Source organism: Thunnus thynnus, chromosome 8 (assembly GCF_963924715.1).
Source record: "Thunnus thynnus chromosome 8, fThuThy2.1, whole genome shotgun sequence".
Lineage (NCBI taxonomy): Eukaryota > Metazoa > Chordata > Actinopteri > Scombriformes > Scombridae > Thunnus > Thunnus thynnus.
In genome coordinates, this window is record NC_089524.1 from 24,740,974 (window position 1) to 24,752,451 (window position 11,478).

At 37.9% G+C, this 11,478-nt stretch overlaps 1 protein-coding gene across 1 annotated transcript; it reads left to right on the top strand.

Annotated features, from left to right (window-relative positions):
• Window positions 1-4,130: 4,130 nt before the first annotated feature.
• LOC137188034 (signal-transducing adaptor protein 1-like) lies at window positions 4,131-11,462 on the top strand. The gene is made up of 13 exons (XM_067597394.1): window positions 4,131-4,418; window positions 6,127-6,198; window positions 6,337-6,456; window positions 6,556-6,612; window positions 6,829-6,980; window positions 7,545-7,676; window positions 8,111-8,180; window positions 8,903-9,005; window positions 9,126-9,215; window positions 9,791-9,862; window positions 9,979-10,029; window positions 10,404-10,547; window positions 11,051-11,462. Exons 1-13 carry the CDS (start codon window positions 4,332-4,334, stop codon window positions 11,101-11,103), a joined length of 1,203 nt encoding a protein of 400 aa, XP_067453495.1. The 5' UTR covers window positions 4,131-4,331; the 3' UTR covers window positions 11,104-11,462.
• The last annotated feature ends 16 nt before the right edge of the window (window positions 11,463-11,478 follow it).

The window sequence follows — 11,478 nt, forward strand, 5'->3', positions numbered from 1 at the left end:
CTTCTTATTTTTAATGTGGGAAACAAAACGTATAGATTAGCAGTGCAGCAAATTTTATAACATTATTTTCGGTTGTAAAAGACCCATATTCACATTAAAGTGAACCTGCTCTGTCACTGTGGACCCACACCGTTCAGGAACGTATATTGTGTGCAAACTGTGTGGTGGTTGAACTTCCAGTAGCCACCAGATTTGACCAGTCTCATCTGTAATTATCCTCTGTATGTCTGCAACATATAAAAGTCGTAAAAATACGTTGACAAATTGTGTATTAAATATATCTGATTGACCGAGGTGAATGCTTCTTGCTGGCGACACAGTTTCATTTACAAAGTAAGACAAATATAATCTCATGAATATAAACTTGTAATTAAAATACTATTAATTAGGAATTCGCGAGGACACCTGTGTGTTCTCCAGGTGTTTTCAACGGCTGGCGTCACTACGAGCAAACACGTCTCAAAGTCACCAGTTAACACGGTCACTAGTGGATCTGTAACACTGGTATGTAGTTTCAGGTACAGTGGGGTCGACAATAAAAAATATAACTGAGCACAAAGGTCCTTGTTGGAGCCATTCTTGTACTGTTTTTACTTTACTTTATTAATATGTGTTTATATGCAGTAGTATGTGTCCACCTGTGGTAATTCACTTTTTTTACACAGTATGTGGAGTACGGGGAAGGTGCACACAGGTGAGGCAGTAATCACAGAGCAGGTGTGTTGTTTGAATTATTTAACCCACATGCTGCACAAAGGTGACGTGTCAATAGCAGCCCCTCAGTGGCTTGTAGGTTTTTCTTGTTGTTGTCACTATTGTCCCAAAATTGTCACGTGTATTATGATGCAAGACTTTAAGACTTCTAATGATGATGATTGGCTGAGGATTTGGCTACTAGAACTGAAACTAAAAATGTTTTCAGTTGCTTTAAATGATCAGACATCAAAAGCCTGCCTAAAAATGTAAGGAAACATTCTCATCTAAAGGTTGTCAGGTTCAACAGGTTCAATTGTTCTTCATGTCTGACACACAAAAAATGATCAAGTAGGCTATAAGAGTTAATTCCTGACCTTGGTAAAATTAGTAACTTGACAAAACAATCTGAACTCAAGTTTTTTTTTGGAACTTTCACACAATCTTTATCAGTGGTGTCAAAAGTCCCCACCTAAGAGTCACCTGACCACTTCCCAGGCAGAGGAGGACAAATCAAATCTGGAAGGAACATGCCACTGCAATCAATTTACCCAGAAGGCTTTATGCTGCCTTCCTCCCTTTGTTCTTACTTCTTGACTCCAGCCATATGTTGCATGAATCATGTAAGTGAGATTTTTTAATTATTTGACTTAATTCAATTCTCACAGAACTTTTATTCAAATTTTTGGTTCTGTTATCAATGCTTACCTTTTTTGTTTATGTCATAATACTTTTTGTTCTCTCTGCAGAGCTTAAACTACACAAACCAAGAACTGTAAAGTGCTCTGCATCCCTGGAGTCTGCCTCATCTATCTTCTATGGGTCTCTCACAGTCACTTCAGCCTACCAAAAAGCTTTAGAACTTAACCAGTGGTATAAATTAACAGTAATAGCGGTGACTCATAACAAACTACTATTTCCAAGCTCAAGAATGAAACGTATACTTCTATCTTTCAAGCAAACATGGATGAGAAGTCCTAAAATACCTCTGATGAAATCAGAAGATGTCAACAGATCCACCTCCATGACAACTGTCTCGATCCGATAACGAAGACAGTGTGATAGGTTAAAAATTCCAGAAAGAGCTAGTAAGTGGACCTTGAGTTGGGGTTGTTTTGTAAAACTATATTTCTATTGTTTTAGGGTTTGTTTGCCATAAAAACAAACATCTCATGGCTCAGAATTGTATAATTTGTTTACATTCATAAGGTAAGTATTATCAAGCTCACTGTATAGTCCACACTCACATTCCTCCGTCCTGTTTTTTGCCCCTCTGGTTGGGTTGTTTGGTGTGGTAAGTTTGTAATGTCTTTGTTAAACTGTGGAAAATGACAACAGAAGTACCAAATTCTCAATACCAAAAAACAAAACAAAAAAACTTTCTGTCTCACCTGTAACTGGAATCAAGGCACTGCCAGTGATGCTGACCTTTTCTACATGACTTTGTCTAAAATGTTTACTTGGCTCTGTCAGAGCCTGAAGAGCTGTATTTGGACTAATATCTGCTTTTTCAGCAGAATTGGCAGTAAACTGACAGAAGAGTATACCCATGAATATTGATGGAATCACATCAACCAAAAAACAAAACAAAATACCCAATTACTTCTGATGAAAGATCTGAGAAGCTTTCTGTTAGTTCTGGCTAAGGCTATGGCTCTGTGCCAATCTTTAAAATGCCATTTGATCCACAAACAAACCCTGGGCCAGACTAGATCTCCTGTTGTCTAGACTGATTAGCAAAGATTTAGGCAGCAAAAGAAATGCAGTTCTGGATTAATTAGAAGAGCGGATTGTCCTCTCTCTCAATGTGCTATAAAATGTAGCTTCCATTTGGAAAACTAAATACAATAAAAATGTCTCAACTTCACTAGTCTCCATTTAATTAGAATAAATGGGCTGACAAAATAATCAAAAGACATCTCAGTACTACAGCCACTTCTCTAAAACAGTTACAACAAAAACTGAACATTACAACCTTTCATGAGGGTAGGATTTATAGCAGGACTGATCCATTAAACTGCATTAGTTGTAATTAATTGGCAACTGAGTGTGTTTGATAGGTTCAAAGTTGATAAAACCCAACAAATTCCTCCACTGAGCCAGCAGATGGCGCTACCACCTTTGCCTTTTGCCACAAGCAGGTTATCAATGTTATGTTTGGACTCTTCAGAAGTGCAATACTGTACACTTCCAAATGCACTATAAGAAAATGAGCTGGAGTAGACGATCTGTATGGAAAGCAGCTGCTCTTCACACTGCATACAAGAGGTGACACACTGCAGGTCTATCACTACGAGGGCTGCAACTAGCTATTAGTTTGATTTTGAATTATAAAGTGTTTTAAAAATTGTGGAAAATGGCATTAACAATTTCTCAGAGAACACTGCGTTGTCTTCAATTTGCTTGTTTTGTCGGACCAACAGCTCAAAACCTGAAGATTTTTTTCTATTAATGTGACAGGAGATTAAACCAGAGAATATTTGGAACATATTTTTATTAAAAACTGACAGAAACGATTATTTGATTGACAAAACAGTTGCTCCACCTGCTTAATCAACAGATTAATTTTCTGTTGATTGAATAATTAATCGACTAATCCTTGCAGCTCTAATCACAACTCTCACCCTTTGCAAATATCTTCAATCACTGGTTGACAGTCACGTGTTTGCTTATCTAGATTACAATAGCATGCAGCAACCAGGCTTCAGACCACAATGCAGTACAATAACAACCACTTGTGTTATTTGGCTTCATATCATATTTTCACAAGACAACAGACAGACTGCACTATTTGTTGATTACTCTAAAACTTTTGTTAATAGTCTTATCAAGATTAGTTCCCCTGCTACGCTGTTTGCAGTCAAAAACAACTACAGCTGCAACGATTAGTTGATTAATCAATTAGTTGCCAACTACTAAATTAATCGCCAACTTTTCCGATAATCAGTTACATTATATCATATTGAACCTTTTTTTTTAGAGGAAAATTTCAAAATTTTCTGATTCCAGCTTCTTAAATGTAAATATTTTCTGGTTTCTCTGGTCTTCTTTGGCAGTAAACTGGATATCTTTGGGTTGTTGACTGTTGGTTGGGACAAAACAAGACATATGATGATGTCACATTGAGCTTAGGGAAACAGTGATCGACATTTTCCACTATTTTCTGACGTTTTCTAAAACACAGAAATAATCGATTAATCGAGAAAACAATCAACAGATTGATCGATAGTGAAATCCTTAGCTGCAGCGCTGAAAATAGCCTCATCGTAGCTTCAGAGCTGGTTTTGCCAGTTCTTACATGAAACCGGGAAAGATGTAGACTAATAGTACATACTGCGAGAAGTCCCTGAACTCAAGCAGGTGTTTTCCATCTTTACGAAAAACTAGTTACGTCAGAAGCTGTCTCACCTGCTCACCCGCCCACCGAACTTATCAACCAATCAGCGTCGAGGACGCCGCTACCTGTCAACTCTTCGGCAGGTGACGTGCAGATACCCCCCTCGTGCCTTCCCGTCCTCCTCACATATACAAGGGAATTGCAGTCACCGCAAGCTGAGCATGAATTCTACCACATAGAACTATCTGAATATAAGTTTTGATTTATTATAAGTTTATTGTTAGTTAGCTTCTACACCTTGATGGCAAAACGAACAGGACGTCAGAGGAGCCAGCTGCCACACTGTTACTATGAAGGATTCCTGGAGAAGAGATCGTTCAAAGATAAGGTAAACCATCAGAGGACAGAGATTTGTTTCTCTGTGTGTGTGTGTTTGTGTGTGTGTGATCTATTTGTGACTACACTTGGTCTGCAATAGTTCAAGTTCTACTATTGTTATGATCATTTTATTCTTTTAGCTGTTGGTTATATGAAGGCTTTTAGTCTGATATTGTTATCAAAGTATATAACAGAGATCAATCAAATTAGCAGCAGTTTAAGAGGAAAATGTCAAACAAATATTGGATTTGGAGCATAAAAACCTAAGTTTGTTTTGTCAGAGATTTAATGGTTTAATAATTGTTCATAGCCTGCTTTAGATAAAGCTGCTGGTGCTGGCTGCTGTGTGTGTGTGTGTGTGTGTGTGTGTGAGAGAGAGAGAGAGAGAGAGAGAGAGAGAGAGAGTCAGCATGTGAGAGAGAAATAGATATCAACCTGTCCAACAACAAGGTGAGATAGTGTTAAGTAATCTAGTTTACTGTGAAGTCAGGGATTTTCCTTACACTCTTACATTTTAAATGATTTAAATGTCATTCAGCACCTGTTGGAGAAATTAATTTCTCCATATGGTGGTGTTCAGAGGAGCTGATCCTTTATTTATTTTTAATTCATTTACCTACACTAGCCTGTGTTTAATTATTGCAAACAGCAGTGCATAGATATGCTCTACTGCTTTACTGACACACTTCAAGCCAGCCTAACGTAGAACAGTCAGGTTTAGTGTTGTCGTCTTTGGGCGGAGCAGCCAGCAGTATCATTGCTCTTACGTTGTGTGGACTTTGGAGTTTTTCGTCAGGAGGGGAACAACAGCAAGGCTTACGTCTCTCCAACTGGTCTGACTGCTTTTCTTCTCATTGTGCCATAAAGATTAGAACAACTGACAGAAAAGTAAAGACGGAAACTGGCAAAGCAGGCTTAACAAATATTAAATCCAGTGTGCTTTTTCTGCCCAGCCCTCATCGATAAGAGACTGTACACGCTCAACTGAAAGCATGTAAAATCATAGGGAGGGAGACACTTGAGGAATATCCCAGACATAGGTACATTATAAGATAATGCCCCCCCCCCCCCCCCCTACAGGGCAGATACACTGACTTGTAGCCAACAGCACAATAACTAAATACAACTGTACCTCAAAGTGAAGTTTAGACTATTCCTTCAGTTTTTCAGAGGACTTCTTGGACTCTGTTATTGACATGAATGACTAAACCTTTTGACTATGCCACAAGAAATGCAAAGTTAATTCCAGCGACTTCATGCAGAGGCTCTGGCTTAGGGGCCCCCTGGAGCCTGGCAGGCCCGTTCAGTAAACCACTCATAATCCCGGATCAAAGTAGGGTTGCTCAGTTACATTACAGATTTATTTGGGACTGCTTCCCAGTAGCCTCTTAACATCCACCCTTTTTTTTTTTTTTTTTTAATTTTCACCTAGAAAAGTTTGTAACAGAAGATTTGTGAGACCAAAATGCATTTATTGGGTAACATTTGAAGCATTTGAAAGGTAACATCTTCTAGTTTCTGGAAATGTGCTTGTTTAGCATGTCGCTAAAACACAACCAAAACTACATTAGTTCAAATATGGCTCCAAAAAGTGTTTTTGCTCGTCTATAATGAGTCATATTTGAATAACAATAACTAGGTCATGCTTTAAGCCAGAACTATGCAGACTGTTTGGTTTGTATATCTTAGTTAAAATGTCTTCCTGTGTGTTTGTGCAGAAATCTCGGAAACTGTGGACCTGCCTGTGTGGAAACACACTCTTCTTCTTCAATGAGAAGAGAGACACCAGTGTAAGTTATATTATGTAGACATTTGGGGTTAATAAAACAGACACAGATTTGGATAACTATAAATCAAACAGATTCCTGTTAATGCCAACACTCTCAATGTGTGTGTGTGTGTGTGTGTGTGTGTGTGTGTTTCATCAGTACATAGAGAAACTGGATCTCAGTGATTTGATCTCAATAACAGACGACGGCAGCGTGGATCGTAACTTAGATGCAGCCAGAATGAACGTCCAGATGAAGGATGAAAATATCAAATTCACTGTGAGAGAACATATGGAAAATATTTTTAAAAATCCTCTTTATTTTCCAAGTGAATCCTCTTTTTTTCACAGTTTTTTTGTCTCTCTATTGTCTCTACAGGCCCCAAATGCCGAGGCTCGTGAGCTGTGGAAGGGCTTTATTCACTCTGTGACTGAGGTCTGTGGTGTATAATATATAATATGTATAATGTTCATTATTATTTCATCACTTTGGTGCCTTTTTGAATCATCAAGGAACAGTTACAAAGAGAAATACATATTTTACCTTTAAAAAAGTTAAAAATTGAGTTTGATATGACAACACTTTTAATATTGAATTATCAGGCCAAATGTAGATAATTGCATCTTTTCTTTGCACATTGTCTCCTTGCAGCTGTCTGTGCCCTTCTCCCTCAACCTGCTACCAGGCCAGATCCACATGCTGAAAGAGACAGTAGAAAAGGAAAAAGAAAGAAAAAAAAAGATCCCTCCACCCGCTGTCACAAGCTCCAATCCTTACATCACTGTCCAAGCAGACATGCCAGCGTGAGTATTAATGATGCTTGACAGTATCTGCGATAACACACATTTGAAATACTGGTGAATACAAAGGGATGATGTCATGACTAAAACATGACTAAAATTGATATATGACATATTTAAAAACTGTCATGAGTGGTCTGACAGTATTTAATGATTATTTCGTGTGTGCTTTTGGTTTTATTCTTAATGCTGTAACTTTAATCATGCAAAATGAAAACAATTTTAAATGTATTCACACTTTTGCATAATGTTGCTTTCCAGTGAAAATCATGTTTTCAGATAAACAGAAAAATTTTATGGGTTCAGTATATTCTCATAGATCTCAGCCTTGAAAAGTTGGCATTGGCTGTTCAATTAATGGTTGCAATTGGACAGTAAAAACAGAAAGGTATTAGCTGTATGTGTGGTACCAGTTTTGGTATCAGAAACAAAAAAATCTGATACATATTTACATGTTGACTCTGTCTGTGAGGTCTGGATGAACCTGCTGAGCTCAGTGTTAGATGAGTGCCAGCAGAGCAGTTTTTTTTCCCCATTTGTCTCATCACTGTATTTGTCGTCCTGCAGCTGTTTCCACAGCGTGTCGCGTCTGGAGGCAGAGCTGCTGCTTGAAAGAGAGGCCAAGAGAGGAAACCTGCTGCTGAGGCCTGGAAGTAGCGGAAGTTCCTTTGCTGTCACCACCAGACAAGACCTTAACGGGTACACACACACGCACACGCACACACACACAAAGCATAAACACACACATGCTCCCAATCATATTAAGTCAGGTTAACAGTTGCTCAAATCAGTTCATTTGTATAAAATGACTGCAGGACTCTGTAACATTTCTCTCAATAGAAGAGAGAACAAGAGCCCATATTTACAATTTTAACACACTGAATCTGAGTCATTATGTTCACCAAACATAACAAATTGTTATGTTATGTTGTTAATTTGTATGCTAAACTCCCCTAAACGGTCAGATGTCCCCTTATTTAAGAACTGTACAAATGTACAATTGTGATTTCCACTTTTATTCTTTTTTTTTTGATAAAAGAATTGACGGATTTTGTTTACTTGGACAGTTTATAATTTGTTTATTTGTTCATTTGAGTGTTTTGACCACCTCCCTTTCTCTCTTCCTCCATCAGCTCCATATTCAAACACTACCGCGTGACTCGAAAACACGAAGGGGGCTTCACCATCGATGTGGACGATCCTGTGAGTGTATTTTTATTGTCCTTGGATAATACATTACACAAGAAAATAAACTTTATTGTCTTTATTGTCCTTGGATAATACATTACACAAGAAAATAAACTGACAGTGCCTTTTTATTAATGAGCGTTGCCTGTATGCAACTTCCTAAAACCTCTGGGCAGTGACTAACAGTAAGTAAGAGACAACCAGTTACACTTAATAGCTAGAGGTTTTTTTGTTTGTTTGTTTTTATGGGGCTTTATTGTTCACGGGAGAGACGAGTTGTAATAAACCTCAGACTAACACGTGACTTTCAGGAACTGAAGAGGGTGATTCCTTGTATACGCAATAAAAAAGTAACACATGATGTTTGATCAATCACCGCAGCTCAGTTTCTTCCGCTCCTGTGTTCTGTTGAAGTTGTAGATAAAGATTTAATTTCGCTGCCACCGCAATGACTCACGTCTCATCTTTGTATTAAATGCACTCCGTGTGTGTGTGTGTGTGTGTGTGTGTGTATGTGAAAGTGTGCTTTCACATAGTTTACGTGAAGTTGTACATGGTTTCCTTCTCAGCATCAATGACACGTATCAGTAATTAAAATATTTCCAACAGTTAGGAGGGTTGCAAGAAATTTAAAGTAGAAATTGTGGTTATTGTGGTTATAACAAACAATCACGTTTTATTTCCTGTACGTATTTTATTGTCCTTAAGTTGTTAAAAAGAAGTTGTTCTCTGTGCAGGTCCCCTGTGCCACGCTGCATGATGTGATCAACTATTTAGTAGAAACAACTGACAGAGTGCTGATTCCCCTCATCTTAGAGGAAGCATATGAGAAGAACATCTGTACGTACAAACACTTCACGTTCTCCTTCACTTCTTCTCTCATTTTGTTTTTGCATGCATAGTCGTTATATCATACATACACATGACTAATGTGAGCTCTGGCTTCTTTTTTTTTTACAGCTTTCATTCGGTCTGATAATGAAAATGGAGAGAAGAGTGTTCAGGATGCCCCGTCATACCTTATCCCACCAAGTTTACCTCCCAAATTAGGTGCTGTCTCCATTAATACACACACAAACACACACACACGCACACACAGCCACTCAAGTATTTACACTGTTTGCCAGACCTGTTTGCTCTGCTCACATTAACCCACTAACACATTCGGGTATTTGGAAATTACTCTTCATACAATTGCACGAGTTAATCTCAGACTTTTCCTTTCAGTTTATATCTTATAGCATATCATAAACCCATGGAAAAGAAAAGAAATTATGGTCAAACATTTACTACATGTTCTTCCTGGAAAAGTAATACATCTGAAGTGGTTTGTTAATTTACTTTGTATGAGTCAGTTTACATAAAAACTGCTTTTTGACTCATTGTGGTAAGACTGGAGTTAACGAGTGGAGGTAAGATTGCAGCATGAGTCCTCTTACCCACACCCACTCAATCACTCACGCTTTGCTCGTTTTAGAGCCTTTGTCAACTTTGGCGGCAGCAGGTTGAAATTCCTCTGCAGGGTGTTGTTTTGCTTTGATTTATGGGCAATTAAAGTGACATTATGTCTCATATTAATACTTGTAATAATTATAATAATAATTTTATGTTTGGTCTTACTGTAGCTCTAAGATCACCGACTCCTGAACCAGCGCTAGAAGCAGTTGTGGAGGAGAGTTTGTACCTGAATGACATGCGTGAGTCCCATCTATCAATCCATCTATCATTCCTGCCGTTCACTGTGCTGTTTTCAAACATAAACAGGTGTGACTTCATTTTTTCCTACTGCTAACTAATGTCTGTGTTCAAACAGTGGAGGAGACAGAACAAGAGAAAGAAGATTACTTAGTTGTTTTGCTGCCACGTAAGTCTCTGATTTTTCCATCTCAAACATTCATAGTGAGAATTATTATTCTGAATAATTATTATCTACTGGACTCATCCTTCCACACATTATGGACTACTTTTCTGTCTTGTATGGTCAAGAGTTGAATTGAATTGCATTGTTATTTAATGCCTTTTATTATATTATATTTGATTGTTGATCTTTGCATATTATTGCTAATCATCTGTCAACATTAATCATTTTCTGTACTGCTTTGGCTATATGGGTTTCTGATCTGTCAATAAAGCTTATTTGATTTTGAGAATATTCCCTTTACCTGTTGCATGACTGAATCCTCTGCTTGTTTTTTTTATGACCTTGTTTTTTTACTATATGTCTTTGGTCTTCTATAGAAACTGATAAGAGAGCTCCAAAGAAAGCAATAATGCCTCCAATTCCTGTTCCTCGCAAATTAACCCCCTTCGCATCAATCCCCTCCTCTGCCTCCCTTCCAAACAATACAAAGATGAGAGCCCACTTAGACCCTCTGGGGCAGAGTAAGTCCTACTTTTTGTGCAGATATGTTTGCAGTCTCAATCCATATTTTTCTGTTATGTGTCATTTCATTTATTTAGTTAATCCTTTATTTAAACAGGTAGTCTCATTGAGATTGGGATCTCTTTTTCAAGAGAGACCTGTGTACAAAAAATAAATAAACACAATTAAACAATTAAGAAAAGCGTTTACTTACTTTTAAAAAGTTTAAGTCAAATAAGTGAATCTAAGTTCATATTTTTTGCAGCTCATTCTATTTGTATGCAGCATAGTATTTGAAGCACCTTTTGCCAAGTTCAGTGTGAACAAGAGATTCAGCTATTGTTAAAATGTCCTGTGACCTGACATTGTAGATACTGTATTTAAATGTAAGCAGAGAGCAGAAGTAACCAGGCAGTTTTTTGCAGTACAGCCTTATAAATAAACAACATACAATGCTGCTCACATTTTACTTTCTTGCCATAACATCAAAGCTCACAATCTGACAATCTAATTTTGCCCGCAGCAATATCAGAGCTGAAAATGAAGCTGGAAAAACAGGCAAGGTGTTTAGAGTGACCTCTCCTGGTGATGTGTTCAAGCACCGAGCCACCTGTCTGCGCCTGCAAGAGCTGCGTTTCCACACACGCCATCATAAACAGCCTCTGCATCGTGGCTCTGCCCCTCCTCATCGACTGGCTGCCAGCGGTAAAGCCTCTCTGAGGATTATCGCTTTATCGATTCATCCTTCTCAGACACACATTAGCAGATTAATTGACTGTAAAGACGGGTGTACATGTCACATTATCTTCACCGTGTTTATCTTGAAGACTTTGCACATTCACCCCTGACGATGTACATTTTCCTAATCAGATTGTATGAAATTTTCATATCAGTGTTCTTTTTGTATAATTTTTAAGTGTTGTCACTTTTTTTTTTTTTTTTTTTTTTTAA

What these genes read in the sequence shown, in the direction of transcription:
- LOC137188034 (XM_067597394.1), top strand. Translation starts at nt 4,332, where the DNA reads ATGGCAAAACGAACAGGACGTCAGAGGAGCCAGCTGCCACACTGTTAC. An exon ending in ATGAAAATATCAAATTCACT is followed by an intron (nt 6,457 to 6,555) that starts GTGAGAGAACAT and finishes TTGTCTCTACAG; the next exon opens with GCCCCAAATGCCGAGGCTCG. An exon ending in CCATCGATGTGGACGATCCT is followed by an intron (nt 8,181 to 8,902) that starts GTGAGTGTATTT and finishes TTCTCTGTGCAG; the next exon opens with GTCCCCTGTGCCACGCTGCA.